The sequence below is a fragment of the Mauremys mutica genome, chromosome 12 (assembly GCF_020497125.1).
Source record: "Mauremys mutica isolate MM-2020 ecotype Southern chromosome 12, ASM2049712v1, whole genome shotgun sequence".
NCBI classification, from domain to species: domain Eukaryota; kingdom Metazoa; phylum Chordata; order Testudines; family Geoemydidae; genus Mauremys; species Mauremys mutica.
In genome coordinates this window covers 32,889,468-32,905,355 of record NC_059083.1, presented here as the reverse complement: position 1 = coordinate 32,905,355, position 15,888 = coordinate 32,889,468, and the positions used below count along the sequence as shown (strand labels likewise).

The window sequence follows — 15,888 nt, the reverse complement described above, 5'->3', positions numbered from 1 at the left end:
AAGTTTGCAGGGCCATTAATCGCATTCTGCTAAGAAGAACCGTGACTGTGGGGAATATTCAGGACATTGTGGATGGGTTGCACAAATGGGTTTCCCTAACTGTGGAGGGGCGATAGATGGGACGCATATTCCTATTATGGCACCCCCCCACACCTAGCATCTGAGTATGTTAATTGGAAGGGGTATTTCTCTATGGTTCTTCAGGCGCTTGTGGATCACCATGGGCGTTTCATCGACATTAACGCAGGCTGGCCTGGAAAGGTGCATGATGCACGCATCTTTCGGAACAGTGGCCTGTTCAGGAAGATGCAGGCCGGGATTTTTTTCCCAGACCAGAAGATCCCAGTAGGGGACATTGAAATGCCCATTGTGATCCTTGGAGACCCCGCTTACCCATTAATGCAGTGGCTCATGAAACCATACACAGGGAGCCTTGACAGCAGCAAGGAACGGTTCAACTACAGGCTGAGCCGGTGCCGAATGACCGTGGAGTGTGCTTTTGGCCGTTTAAAGGGGCGCTGGCGATCTCTGTATGGGAAGTTGGACTTGGGGGAAAGCAGCATCCCCGCGGTTATATCCGCATGCTGTACCCTCCATAATATTTGTGAAGGGAAGGGTGAAAGATTCAGTCAGGCATGGACCTCCGAGGTTCAACACCTGGAGGCTGAATTTGCACAGCCAGAGAGCAGGGCTACTAGAGAGGCCCAGCACAGGGCTGCGAGGATTAGGGATGCCTTGAGGGAGGAATTTGAGGCTGAAAGCCAACAGTAATGTTTGGTGCCTTGCACATGAGTGAAGTGCAGTGGCTACAATGTAAGTAGGAATCTGTATTTCCTAAGCTGATTTGCAGTGCCTGTTTCTTTCCTGGGCTAAGGTATCTTTGACTTTCTGCAATAATAAAGACTGTTTTCAAAGCCAAGAATTCATTTATTGAAAAGAAAATTACTTTATTGACAGACACACAACTTTTTGGGAACCTAAAAGGGCAGGGGGGGTGGGGTGGGGAACTGTACGGTCACAGGCTTGAATATGTCCTGTCTGGAGTGCTGTGCAATGACTACTGCACTTCAGGATGGCTATACTGCATGGTGATGGGGGTTGAGTGCAGAGGGTAAGGGTCGTAGTTCTCAGGGCTAGTTGGTGAAGGTACAGGTGTTGGAGGCAGCTGGTGGTGGTAAGAACCTGGATGCTGGGGAAGGGGGTTTTGAGCTGACATGGGGGCACAATGGAAAGAACTTTGGGACAAGGGCAGTGGGGGTGGGGGGGGGCGCGGTATTGCTCCGCCTGCATGGTTATGAGCACCTGGATAGAGTCTGCTTGGCGCTCCAGGATCCTTATCAGCTGCTTCGTGCTTTTCTTCCTCTGCGCTATGTTTTTCTGGCGGATCCTGCTTTCCCTTTCCCTCCAGTCCTGCGCTTTTTGATTCTCCGTGAGAGATTGCTGCATAACTTTTTGCAGCATGTCTTCTTTGCTTTTTTGCGGCTTCTTCTGGAGGTTTTGTAGTGTCTCAGCAGGGACAGCCGAGATCTCAAAGTTGCATCTGTAAAGCCAAAATGCAACACTTAACAGAGGCCGCATTGTTTATACCAGACAGAGTTATTCCTCCACAGTAACAGTCTTCACAATAGCATAAATTTCCCATGCCAAAGAGAACGCACATAACCCACTGGATCCCCGAAATGGTGAGTAAGGGGGACTGGTTCAGGGCTGTACTGGGGTTTCTGTGCGTTGGGGAAAACAAACAGCTGCAGAGGGCACCTACACTGAACACTATCCCAACATTTTCCACAGGAAGTTATCCTGGAAGATATCTCGCTGCTTCAGGTCACCTGGGAAGCACGGGAGGGTCTTCTACTTCAATGCGGATTCTGCCCTGGCCCCTATGCAGCTTGCCTGTGTCTTGCAATGGTCCCCCCACCCCTCGTGGCACAGTGGCACGGCCGCATTAGCCTGACTGGGACAAAGGACCACAGTGGCTCTCCCAATAAACTTGCGCAAGTGCATTGCCCACGCTCTGGCTGAAACTTTTGAAGAGATTACCGAGGCCGATTACCCCGACGTGATAGACCAAATCAATGCACTGTTCTGCATCTAGGCATGCATGCATGCAGCCCTAACCCTCTCTCCTCTCCCAAAAAAATTCCATCCTGAAAATAAAAGCTGCTTACCGGGAACCCGCTCCTGTGCTTGTCCTCCACCAAGTATTGGCTGCTGCAACTGGCTACCTTCCTCCTGGCTTGAGAAGAGCTCCTGGCTGCATGCCTCCTGGGACTCCAGGGTGTCTCCCCCACCCCATTACCCTCACTCTCGCTTTCCTCCTCCTCCTCCTCCCCCCCTCCGCTCTGAAGTGTCCATGGTGGTCCTCGGAGTGGAGGTGGGGTCACCCCCAAGTACTGCATCCAGCTCTTTGTAAAAACGGCAGGTTGTGGGGGCAGCACCGGAGTGGCGGCTTCCCTCACGGGCTTTGCAGTAGGCACTCCGCAGCTCCTTCACTTTAACCCTGCACTGCAGCATGTCTCGGTCATGGCCCCTTTCCAGCATTGCCTTTGATACCTGGCCAAAGGTATTGTAATTCCTACAACTGGAGCACAGCTGGGACTGCACAGCTTCCTCCCCCCAAACACTGATGAGATCCAGCAACTCACCATTGCTCCATGCTGGGGCTCATTTGCCACATGGATTCATGGTCACCTGGAAAGATTCACTGATTGCACTCCACACCTGTCTGAGCAAACAGGAAGGGGATTTTTAAAATTCCCGGGGCATTTACAGGGCGGGTCTGATAGTTGGTCACCTGAGGACAGGGCAGTAGAGTTCGAACTGATGAGCAGAGTGGCTAGAACAGGCATTCTGGGATACCTCCGAATACCTCTGGAGGCCAATAACAGCGCTTTTGGTAGCCACACTGGCGGAGCAGCGCTGCATCAGCAATGCTATAGTCATTATTCCCTAGGTCGAGGTGGAGTACAACCAGTGCTGTAGCCAGGGAGATAGAGTGCTGTATGTGTCTTGCAAGTGTGGACGGTGAGTGAGTTGCAACGCTGTAAAACCACCAGCAGCGCTGCAACTCTCCAGTGTAGCCAAGCCCCCAGGGAAAAGCTGCCATAGCTAAAGGCACAAGCTAAACCAGAAAAACTCACTCCCATTACGGGATAACAGCGCTGACATGGGGTGTTATACCCATGTAACAAGAGCAGTTTAAGGACTTGTCTACACTTAAATTTTATAGTGCTCTACTTTCTGGCTCAGGGGTGTGAAAAATCCCCTCTCCAAATCTGTCCGGCAGGGATCTAAGCTGCTCTTGGTAGCTGCTGGATCTTTAGTTTGTCCGTTTGTTCCAATATCTCCTCTTCATTCCTCAATCCTTGATATTAATTTCCTGAACAGAGCAGCTCCAGGGCAGGTTACTCCCCAGCAACCTCTGTGGTGAAAACTGATGCAAAGAAACCAGTCAGTCTCTCAGCATTGTCCTTACTCTCCCCAGTTGCTCCCTTTCCCTGCTGCTGATCCAGGGGACCCATTGATTCTCTCACAGGCTTCCTGATTCTGATGGACTGAAATATTTCCCTGGTATTTGTTTTATACCTCTGGCTGTTCACTCTGCTAATTGCATTTAGCCTCCTAATTCTCATCATCCATTTCACCTGATGTACTGCATGCTCTTTTCTGCTGGCTTCACAGGGTTAATATTTTCCATTTGCAGAGGAATCCCTGTTTGGCTCTAACAACTCCTTGCACCTGGCCAGGTGGGGTTACTGTATTTCTCCCCTTGCTGATTCCTTTGTTGCTCGGGGGTTCAGGTAGGGTGACCAGATGTCCCAATTTTAAAGGGACAGTCCCAATTTTGGGGTCATTTTCTTATATAGGTTCCTATTACCCCTCACCACCATCCCGATTTTTCACATTTGCTGCCCGGTCAGCCTAGGTTCAGGTGTCTGGCTGCTGCTGTAGCCTCCAAGCTGAGTCTAAGGCCATGGCTACACTTGCAGATGTGCAGCGCTGGGAGTTACTGCTGTGTTCGTACAGCTGTGTAGGGAAAGCGCTGGTGTGTGACCACACTGACAGTTACCAGCGCTGCAGTGTGGCCACATTTGCAGCATTTGCAGCGCTGTTGGGAATGCAAACTGCTTGGTGCATTATGGGCAGCTATCCCAGCGTTCAAGTGGCTGCAACGTGCTTTTCAAAAGAGGGGGGTGGGGTGGAGTGCGACAGGGAGCGGGGGAGAGAGAGAGAGAGAGTGGATTTTTGGAGCCGACACTGTGTGTCAGCTCCCTGCCTTGCAAATTCTGTGTCAGCTTCCTGCCTTGCAAAATCTGACCATTTCCTCGACCCCTCATTCACTCTTAAATGCAAATAGCCTGCAGACCAGATAAGCAGCTGCTCCAACAGACTCCCTTTCTCCCCACCCCCCGGCGTGCTGTTTCTCTCCTCAAGCAAACACTAGCTGTAGACATTCATCCCCCTGCCTGCCTCATTCACAGCAAACAGGAGCTGTGTTTGTTTTTTAGATAAGCAGCTACCGGAGCCCCAAGTTCACAACAAAACAGAGAGGCATCATAACAAAACAAAGAGAGTAAATTAGTTAAAAGCATTATGGGAAAATTCCAGAGGTCAGTTACAGCGTAGTAAGATTAATCACTGTTTACACTTGCACTCCAGCGCTGCATCACCAGCGCTGCAATAGTTATACCCGAGGCAGAGCAGGAGTACAGCCAGCGCTGCAGCCAGGGAGATGCAGCGCTGTATGTACCTTGCAAGTGTGGACGGTGACTAAGTTGCAGCACTGTAAAGCCTCCACCAGCACTGCAACTCTCCACTGTAGCCAAGCCCCAGGATTGTAACTTCCTTGCTTTAAGGTCTTTTTGACTCGCTTCTCTTTTGCAAGATAATGTGATATTGCCTCATTTCTCTTTGTTTTATTTTTAGACAAACTCCAGGCTGAGCTCAGTAAGTTCCATTCCCCCCAGTATCACCCTGTGTGACATTGTCTCCTGCTCAGTGTGTCGGTGTTCAGGGGCGTTCTCACCCCTCTCTCTGTGTTTGGTTGCAGGGTGGAGACGCGCCCAGCTCTACGCAGGTACTGTACATACCACTGATGTTTTATCCATGGCGAGGCCCCATCTCCCCCTGGGAGCTCTCTGCTCCTTTCCCTGCACGCTATCCTGGTGCCAACCCTTTCCCTCCCTCCCCCTGGCCCCCAACACCTGACCCTCCCCTTGTCTCCTTCCTCCCTGGTGCCCACCCCCTCACCACCCTGTGCCCCACTGACCCTGCTCTCCTCTCACCCCTCTGCCACCATCGCCCATGCCACCTTCTCTTTATTTCTCACCCCTGCCCCTCCCCTCCCCCTCTGGCTCCGTGACACCTGCACCCCTCACCACCCCTCCAGTCCCCTGGTGCCAGCTCCTCCTCTGCCCCAAGTCCCAGCTCTACCTTGGCCCCATCTGCATCCCTGGTGCCTGCTGTTTCCTTTGTCTCCTCTGCCTGCCTGGTGCAAGTCCCTTCCCTCACCCCCTTTGGGACCCCTGGTCTCAGCCCTTCCCCTCACTTCAGCACTGCCGCACCCCTCCCCTCACCCTCTCCTAACCTCTTGGTCCCACCCTCCCTTCATCCTCCCTCTGCCCTCCTGGTGCCCACATCTCCCTGCACACGCTTCTGCCCCCCTAGGGCCTGCCCTTCTCCACACCCCTCTCTCTGCCCCCCTTCTGCTCACTTGCTCCCTCACCCCCCATTCTGCCCCTTTGGCACCGATGCCTGTTCATTCGCCACCCCCCCCATGGTTCCACCTGCCCCTGTCCTCATCATCTCACCCCCTGGCAGCTCACCCTCCCCTTGATTTCCCCTGCCCCATTGGAGCTCCCCCATTCCCTCACACCCCTCTGCCCCCTGGTGCCTGCCCCTTCCCTTGCTTCCCTGTGCCCCCTGGGGTCCATTCCCTTCTTCTTCCCTAGTGCCCACCCCTCCCTCACCCCCTGCAGCCCCCTGGAACCTGCCCTTCACCCCCCTCTGCTGCCTGGTGCCCGTACCTTCTCTTATCCCCCCCATAGCCCTTGTGCCTGCCCCTCTCTCTGCCCCTCTCTCCACCCCCGCTCCTGTCACCTCCCCTCCCCTTTCCTCTCCCAGCATCAACTTCTCCCCTCCCCGTCATCTTCCCACTCCTCCCCCGCTCCTCCTGCCCTTTCCTCTCATTGTCTCCTCACAGGCAGAGGGGCCCTGACTCCCCTCAGGCAACAACCCCCCCCCCAGTGATTAACGGGGATGCAGGTTAATTTCCCTTCGATCCCAGTGACCAGCCCCTGCCCCCAGCCCTGACTCTGTGACTCTCTCCCCAGTGGACGTGACTCTGGATCCAGACACGGCAAATCCCAGACTCATCCTGTCTGAGGATCGGAAACGTGTGAGATTCGGAGACACTTGGCAGGATCTGCCCGACAACCCTGAGAGATTTGATCTTTGTGTCGGTGTCCTGGGCACTGAGCGTTTTATAGGCGGGAGGCATTACTGGGAGGTGGAGGTGGGAGACAAGACTGAGTGGACTCTGGGGGTTTGCAGGGAATCTGTGAACAGGAAGGGGAAGATTATATGGACACCTGAGGATGGATACTGGGCCGTGTGGCTGAGGGATGGGGGATACAAGGCCCTCACCTCCCCCCCGACCTCCCTCCCCGTGAGCGTCAGGCCCAGCCAGGTGGGGATTTTCCTGGACTATGAGGTGGGTGAGGTCTCGTTTTACAATGTGACTGACAGGTCCCATCTCTTCACTTTCACTGGAACCTTCTCTGAGATGCTTCGTCCTTATTTCAATCCTGGTGTCGGTTCTGGGGGTACAAACACGGCTCCCCTGATCATCTCCCCGGTCCCAGCTCAGGACGGAGGGAATCTCTGTCCCTGACAGTGACCCCGCGGCACAGACTGGCCCCTCCCAGTGCTGCTGCTCTCCCCTCCACAGTGCTGGGGGCCAGTTACTGCAGCAATTGGACTTTCTGTGCTGACCGGACGCTGCCAGTTTCCCTTTTCAACTGGAGGTTCCAGTCGAAAACCAGACACCTGGGAATCCCCAGCCCCCACCTTTTCTGTCCCCTGCCCCAGGGGTAGCAGATGGTGGTGGATGGGGGTGATTCACGCCTGTCAGAATTTTCTACCCCTGTAAAAACTCAATGTAAAATACGAAAGAAAAAAGATGATTCTAATTTAGAAAATATTATTGTAACAAGGTGTAAATAAAAGAATATTTTAATTTACATTCTAACAGTACTTCAGAAACAAGCATCTAAACATATTTTTAGAAATTGAATTGACATTTATTTTTTGATTCTTCCCTCAAATCTATATTGAAGTTTAACTTCTCTAAATAATGTCATTTGAATTTCAACTGTGGAATTTCAAGAAATCCAAAATATTTATCTTAACAAAATAAAGTATTAATTCTCAGACTGGGTTGTTCAGTTTACAATGTATATGTGTTATAAACATCACAACTACACACATGTGCAGCTCCTCTCTCTCTCTCTCTCTCTCCCCCTGTCTTTATTGTCTTGACTGGTTCTCTCTGGAAGGCAGGGCACATGCACCCACCTCCTGCACTACACCTTTAACAATAAATAGGTGAAGTAATGATAGAATTAATTAAGCAATATATTTAACTTAACTCACACAAGATTATATAATGTTCTTTGAAATTCTGTCAGCATTAATTCATGTGATTATGAACTTTCTAGCTACATATAATTAGTAATCAAGATATGACCTTCCTTCCTTTTTCTCACATCAATTAACAAAACACAGTCCCCAACCTCAAACACTATCTTCCTATAAATAGAAATCTCTTCTACAATCTCCATTTTTTTTAGTTTATTTTTCTTTTAAAAAATTATTTGCAGGCAATGGACTGTCAGTGTCCTCTGTTGATTCCAATGAATTGCCAGGTTCTTCATGTTTTTGGTTATAAGGACACAACAAATGTAGTTTGATAAAGAAATAGAGAAGGGGTTGTGTTCCTTTACTGAATCATCACAAATAAACTTAATTGTATTATAGACACTGGCACTTAGTGACACATAACATGAAATTTGGTGAAGCTTTATTGGGAAACCTTTCTTCTCAGCCATAAATCAGTTGAAAGGGTGATATTTTTGTTGTCATGTGAGGTTTAGAGTACAAAAAAAATAAAAGCAGCAAAGAGTCCTGTGGCACCTTATAGACTAACAGATGTATTGGAGCATGACCTTTCGTGGGTGATGCATGTAGTGGAAATTTCCAGGGGCAGGTATATATATGCAAGCAAGAAGCAGGCTAGAGATAATGAGGTTAGTTCAATCAGAGAGGATGAGGCCCTCTTCTAGCAGTTGAGGTGTGAAAATCAAGGGAGGAGAAACTGCTTTTGTAGTTGGCAAGCCATTCACAGTCTTTGTTTAATCCTGAGCTGATGGTGTCAAATTTTCAGATGAACTGAAGCTCAGCAGTTTCTCTTTGAAGTCTGGTCCTGAAGTTTTTTTGCTACAGGATAGCTACCTTTAGATCTGCTATTGTGTGTCCAGGGAGACTGAAGTGTTCTCCTACAGGTTTTTGTATATTGCCGTTCCTAATATCTGATTTGTGTCCATTTATCCTTTTCCGTAGGGACTGTCCCGTTTGGCCGATGTACATAGAAGAGGGGCATTGCTGGCATATGATGGCGTATATTACATTGGTGGATGTTGTGGAAGAAAAACTTAGTTCTCGCTTTTTGTTTGGGTGCAGCAAGATTAAATACTTTATTATTTCTCCAGTAATTACCATGGAGGGAGAGAGTGCCATAGGACACAGGGTCCTGGACAGGTCTCTCAACTGGTAAACAATTACATCAAGCCTTTATACCTTTGTTACAGACAATTTCTAGCAATCATGGAGACAGTAAAAAGCAACAAATACATTTTGTTTATACATAAGCTTTTCTGCTATCTTACTAGAAAAAGCAAGACTGCACATTGCAAGGTCGTAATACTTTCACACAGTTCACTCTGTCTTACATTATCTTGCTTCTACAAATCTCACGTCATAAGGGTCACAGTATGGCCTGACTCTTGCTAACTGACTGACACGCATTAAAATCCCCTTCAAATCCTTATTAATTCTTTACTTGCTTCCACACTCCCCCCTTTTGTACTTCTAGTACAACAAACAATTTCAAATCTCAATTCGCATTAAACCATGGAGTTCAGATTCTACAGCAGATATGTCAATCTTAGGGGTTGTCAAGGGATGTAATGACAATGCATGATTAGCATGATCATGAAAGGTATTATTACTATAATTATGTTTTTTTCAAAAACAACAACAATAACATAATCCTAAACTAACTAACAACACGACAAACAATAACATTCCCATAGGAATAATATAATGGGGCTGTTGTACAATTTTGATTACAAAGCATAAAACATCATACCTAGTACATAAAGTAAACACTCTATAAGCTGTATGAAAGGCATTCTTTTCAGCTTGATATATATTCCAAAGCATGTGAATTTGCCCTTGCAATTCAGAGATCCTTTGAACCTTTGGTAACAATGAAAGCAAATTTTGAAACCGATCAGGCACTACTCTAGTCCAATCAAAATATACCTGAAATCTAAGAGCTACTTGCAACATTCTATCTGCATTCTATCTGCAGGCCAGTAAATGATATAATTGCCTGCAGCAGTGGTAAGATCAATATGTATATCTTGTCAGGTGTTATTCTAGGGGTACTGTCTATAAATCAGGTAGGTATACCAGGTGGTCTAATTTCCCAGATGTCTTGGTAAATAATTCAGTTCCACACGCATCCTCCCCATGGACCCAGCAGGATTCGGTATGTGGGAGCCCACACCCACCCTAACCGGTCCATATGCTTGGAAGGAGCACTGTGAATGTCCACACTTCCATCCAGAAAGTGTCCAAGTATGTCTGCATGACCACAGATCAGATGGCACTCCTGATGTGACAGTAAGGGCAGTGGGCCAAGTCTGGTCTAGATCCCACTGTACTGCCTTCCCAGCTTCAGTGATATTCAATACCATCTCTGTCAGTAACTTCTGGGTCATAGAACTAAGGGCGGAAATGACATGTAACTTACCAACTCCAGCCCGTACTTAAGATAGCTGAGTTTTAAGAATAAGGCTAGTGGCCTTTAAGAATAGTCCAAATGGCTACGACACTATTAGCCCCAGCCCATAGGGATCTGCCCAATGTCCTCTTAATCCAGGTTCTCCGTTGTGCTAATCTAATGGCAGCCCCTTGTGAGCAATCTGGGTATGTAAAAGTGACGTGAAAGCTGGATAAGGGCAATATCATTTAAAATCCAATTAGGAAGGGCAATACATACTGAAGGATTTATCCAAAACACAGGGCGCAGCCTGTAGAATAAACCCCAAAATCCAATTAATACCACATTCCCAAGCATGGGTCCCACAAATTCCTTCCTGCCAGAATGTAATTCTTTGCTTCTTCACCAGGGTCAGTTCTCAATGTCCTTTTTAGTCAGTAATTCCTGGACTATGGCAATGTCAGTGGAGTGAGTGTTTCTTCTTCTTTCCTGAAGCAGTTGTGGTTTAGCATTTTACAGGGAAGAATACCAGGACATCATCCTGTAATGACTTGCTTTTTCCACAAAAGTTCAAAGGCACAGTAGTTTGTCAGTGGACAAGGGAGAGGTTGCTAGTACGTGACCTTGTCCTTCTTCCTGCTGTCCAGAAGCACAGTAAAACTAGAAAAAGGAATAGGAGAATTATCAGTAGAAAAATTCTTCTGATGTGGAGGGGTCTTTGTGCAGTGAGAACCCTGGGTCCAAGCAGTCAGTCTGTGGCACTTCACAGCGGTGTCGGTAGGCAGCAGGACTTGGAAAGGGCCGTTCCAGCGTGGAGCCAAGGCAGTCGTGCGTTGATGGATCTGTATGTAGACCCAGGCTCCTGGTTCTAACGAGTGGCAAGGTTGCACAGGATCCTTCGGTAGTGCTTCCATCACCTGTGTATAAAAAAAGACTTAACACATTTCATTAGTGCCTGACAATACTTAAGCATTATGTTATCCAGCAAAGGAATGTCCATCTGAGCTGGGGTTAGTGGGGATGCAGTTGGTAGTTGCATTGGGTGTCCTGTCAAAATTTCATGAGGGCCGAGTCCAGTCTTTCGATTGGGAATGGCTCTCATACACATCAGTGCCAAAGGAAGGGCATCTGGCCACTTTAAGTGTGTCTCAGCACAAATCTTGGCCAGTTTATTTTTTTAAGTCCCATTCTGGCGTTCCACTGTCCCAGCAGATTGTGGATGATGAGAGCAGTGAAGGTTGTGTTGGATCTGCAAAACTGCACATAACCCCTTTACAATCTGTCCAGTAAAGTGAGTTCCACGATCACTGTTGATAGTCACAGGGATGCCAAAACGTGGTACAAAATCTGTAAGCAAAGACATCTACTGTCCCGCAGGGAAAAGCTTCAACCCAAGTGGTAAATACATCAACTAAAACTAATACATATTCATAACCACAACATTTAGACATAAAAATAAAATCAATCTGAATATTTACAAAAGGTCCCCAAGGAGGAGAGTGGGCTGGCCGCTGCACACCAATCTCGTGTAACTGCAGCAACCATTCCCCCCCCCCTTCCCTTGGTAGGCAGCCAAGCGGTGTCCTTGACTGGGGCCAGCGCATGTTAGCCATTCTCTCTTTTTTTTTTTTATTTAACCTACTAAGGAAACTTTTACTCTTCAATTATACACCTTTTTCATACCATGAACACATAAACAGTACTGTTATACAGTACAGAAGTATTATCATTCAATGTATGCCACATATACCCTTTCACTAAAATAACCTTATTACAGAACTTTGGAAGGACAAGCCAGGACAAGCACACCCACTTTGAGAAGTACACTTAATATAACTTCTAGTCCAATAGCTATCCACCATCCCCAGCCCTCTGGCTAAAAGTCTGAGGTAGCCAGAAGGATCCCTTGTACAATATGGGGAGTGGCTATAAGTGACTCCAAATTGGGGAGTGGGTTAACTTTTTATGTCCTTGCTTTTAAAGACTGGCAGTATGCAAATTTTAATAACCACTTTAAATTAAAAGATTTGGCCAATGTAGTTTTTTTTTTACTTAAGAAAATGTATTAGACTTTAGTATATCACATTTTCTGATGTAACCAAACACTCTGTATTCTAAGTTGAACAAAACAAGTATCTGCTGTTTAATTCAACACTTTTGCTTGATTTTAAATTAGACCATCTCATGAAAATATTAAACACAACAATTTTGGCCACGAGACAAACACCACAAGACAGAACATAGAACACACAACATAATTGTGACTGTGCCAGTAAACCATAGTACGTTGAATGCTGTGCAGCTGGCATTCATTTTTTTTTGATTCTTTGAAAGACAAAAACAGAGGTCCACCCCTTCTGGGCAGTTAATTATTGCTTAAAATATACAAATACCCTTGTTGATTTTAGGCAAAACAGAGGAATTACCCCATATTTGTTGGCATACCCTTCTTCAACTTTTTGTTTGGGTGCAGCAAAATCAAATACTTTATTATTTCTCCAGTAATTACAATGGAGGGAGAGAGTGCCATAGGACACAGGGTCCTGGACAGGTCTCTCAACTGGTAAACAATTACATCAAGCCTTTATACCTTTGTTACAGACAAGCTTAGACAATCATGGAGACAGTAAAAAGCAACAAATACATTTTGTTTATACATAAGCTTTTCTGCTATCTTACTAGAAAAAGCAAGACTGCACATTGCAAGGTCGTAATACTTTCACACAGTTCACTCTGTCTTACATTATCTTGCTTCTACAAATCTCACGTCATAAGGGTCACAGTATGGCCTGACTCTTGCTAACTGACTGACACGCATTAAAATCCCCTTCAAATCCTTATTAATTCTTTACTTGCTTCCACACTCCCCCCTTTTGTACTTCTAGTACAACAAACAATTTCAAATCTCAATTCGCATTAAACCATGGAGTTCAGATTCTACAGCAGATATGTCAATCTTAGGGGTTGTCAAGGGATGTAATGACAATGCATGATTAGCATGATCATGAAAGGTATTATTACTATAATTATGTTTTTTTCAAAAACAACAACAATAACATAATCCTAAACTAACTAACAACACGACAAACAATAACATTCCCATAGGAATAATATAATGGGGCTGTTGTACAATTTTGATTACAAAGCATAAAACATCATACCTAGTACATAAAGTAAACACTCTATAAGCTGTATGAAAGGCATTCTTTTCAGCTTGATATATATTCCAAAGCATGTGAATTTGCCCTTGCAATTCAGAGATCCTTTGAACCTTTGGTAACAATGAAAGCAAATTTTGAAACCGATCAGGCACTACTCTAGTCCAATCAAAATATACCTGAAATCTAAGAGCTACTTGCAACATTCTATCTGCATTCTATCTGCAGGCCAGTAAATGATATAATTGCCTGCAGCAGTGGTAAGATCAATATGTATATCTTGTCAGGTGTTATTCTAGGGGTACTGTCTATAAATCAGGTAGGTATACCAGGTGGTCTAATTTCCCAGATGTCTTGGTAAATAATTCAGTTCCACATGCATCCTCCCCATGGACCCAGCAGGATTCGGTATGTGGGAGCCCACACCCACCCTAACCGGTCCATATGCTTGGAAGGAGCACTGTGAATGTCCACACTTCCATCCAGAAAGTGTCCAAGTATGTCTGCATGACCACAGATCAGATGGCACTCCTGATGTGACAGTAAGGGCAGTGGGCCAAGTCTGGTCTAGATCCCACTGCACTGCCTTCCCAGCCTCAGTGATATTCAATACCATCTCTGTCAGTAACTTCTGGGTCATAGAACTAAGGGCGGAAATGACATGTAACTTACCAACTCCAGCCCGTACTTAAGATAGCTGAGTTTTAAGAATAAGGCTAGTGGCCTTTAAGAATAGTCCAAATGGCTACGACACTATTAGCCCCAGCCCATAGGGATCTGCCCAATGTCCTCTTAATCCAGGTTCTCCGTTGTGCTAATCTAATGGCAGCCCCTTGTGAGCAATCTGGGTATGTAAAAGTGACGTGAAAACTGGATAAGGGCAATATCATTTAAAATCCAATTAGGGAGGGCAATACATACTGAAGGATTTATCCAGAACACAGGGCGCAGCCTGTAGAATAAACCCCAAAATCCAATTAATACCACAGTCCCAAGCATGGGTCCCACAAATTTCTTCCTGCCAGTATGTAATTCTTTGCTTCTTCACCAGGGTCAGTTCTCAATGTCCTTTTCAGCCAGGAATTCCTGGACTTTGGTAATGTCAGTGGAGTGAGTGTGTCTTCTTCTTTCCCAAAACAATTGTGGTTTAGCATCCTACAGGGGAGAGGTTGCCAGCACATATCACCCTGTAATGGCTTTGCTTCTTCTTGAAAAGTCTAAAGGCACAGTTGGTCTGTCAGTGGACAAGGGAGAGGTTGCCAGTACGGCACCTTGTCCTTTTTCCTGCTGTCCAGAAGCACAGTGGAACTAGAAGAAAGAATAGGGTAATCATCAGTAGGAAAATTCTCCTGATGCGGAGGGGTCTTTTTTGCAGTGAGAATCCTGGGTCCAAGCAGTCAGTCTGTGGCACTGCACAACGGTGTTGGTAGTCAGCAGGACTTGGAAAGGGCCTTTCCAGCGTGGAGCCAAGGCAGTCCTTCGTTGATGGATCTTTATGTAGACCCAGGCTCCTGGTCCCAACAAGTTGCAAGGTTGCACAGGATCCTTCGGTAGTGCTTCCTTCACCTGTGTATAAAAAGACTTAACACATTTCATTAGTGCCTGACAATACTTAAGCATTATGTTATCCAGCAAATGAATGTCCATCTGAGCTGGGGTTAGTGGGGATGCAGTTGGTAGGCGCATTGGGTGTCCTGTCAAAATTTCATGAGGGCTGAGTCCAGTCTTTCGATTGGGAATGGCTCTCATACACATCAGTGCCAAAGGAAGGGCATCTGGCCACTTCAAGTGTGTCTCAGCACAAATCTTGGCCAGTTTATTTTTTGTAAGTCCCGTTCTGGCGTTCCACTGTCCCAACTGTGGGTGGTGAGGGCAGTGAGTTGCACATAACCCCCTTACAATCTGTCCAGTAAAATGAGTTCCGGGATCACTGTTGATAGTCACAGGGATGCCAAAACGTGGTACAAAATCTGTAAGCAAAGACATCTACTGTCCTGCAGGGAAAAGCTTCAACCCAAGTGGTAAATACATCAACTAAAACTAATACATATTCATAACCACAACATTTAGACATTTAAATAAAATCAATCTCAATATTTACAAAAGGTCCCCAAGGAGGAGAGTGGGCTGGCCGCTGCACACCAATCTCGTGTAACTGCAGCAACCATTCCCCCCCCCTTCCCTTGGTAGGCAGCCAAGCGGTGTCCTTGACTGGGGCCAGTGCATGTTAGCCATTCTCTTTTTCCTCCCTTCTTGGCGTTTTTTTTCTTTTTTTTCGTTAACATACAAAGGAAACTTTTACCCTTTACTTATACACCTTCTTTTATACCATGAACACATAAATATTACTGTTATACAGTACATTAGTCTTATTATTCAATGTATGCCACATATACCCTGTCACTAAAATAACCTTATTACAGAACTTTGGAACAACAAGCCAGGACAAGCACACCCACTTTGAGAAGTTCACTTAATACAACCTCTAGTCCAATAGCTTTCCACCATCCCCAGCCCTCTGGCTAAAAGTCTGAGGTAGCCAGAAGGATCCCTTGTACAATATGGGGAGTGGGTTAACTTTTCATGTCCTTGCTTCCAAAGACTGTCAGTATGATTTTAACAATTCTCAATTAAAAGATTTGGCCAATGTAGTTTCTTTCTCTT

The 15,888-nt window shown here is 46.3% G+C and overlaps 1 protein-coding gene across 1 annotated transcript in view; it reads left to right on the top strand.

Annotated features, from left to right (window-relative positions):
* LOC123346488 (butyrophilin subfamily 1 member A1-like) overlaps nt 1–6,937 on the top strand; it is a 111,774-nt gene extending 104,837 nt beyond the window's left edge. Inside the window, exons 7-8 of the mRNA XM_044983918.1 lie at nt 5,051–5,077; nt 6,333–6,937. Of these exons, the coding sequence (XP_044839853.1) occupies nt 5,051–5,077; nt 6,333–6,892 (587 nt within the window). The 3' untranslated portion in view covers nt 6,893–6,937. The remainder of the gene's footprint in view (nt 1–5,050; nt 5,078–6,332) is intronic.
* The last annotated feature ends 8,951 nt before the right edge of the window (nt 6,938–15,888 follow it).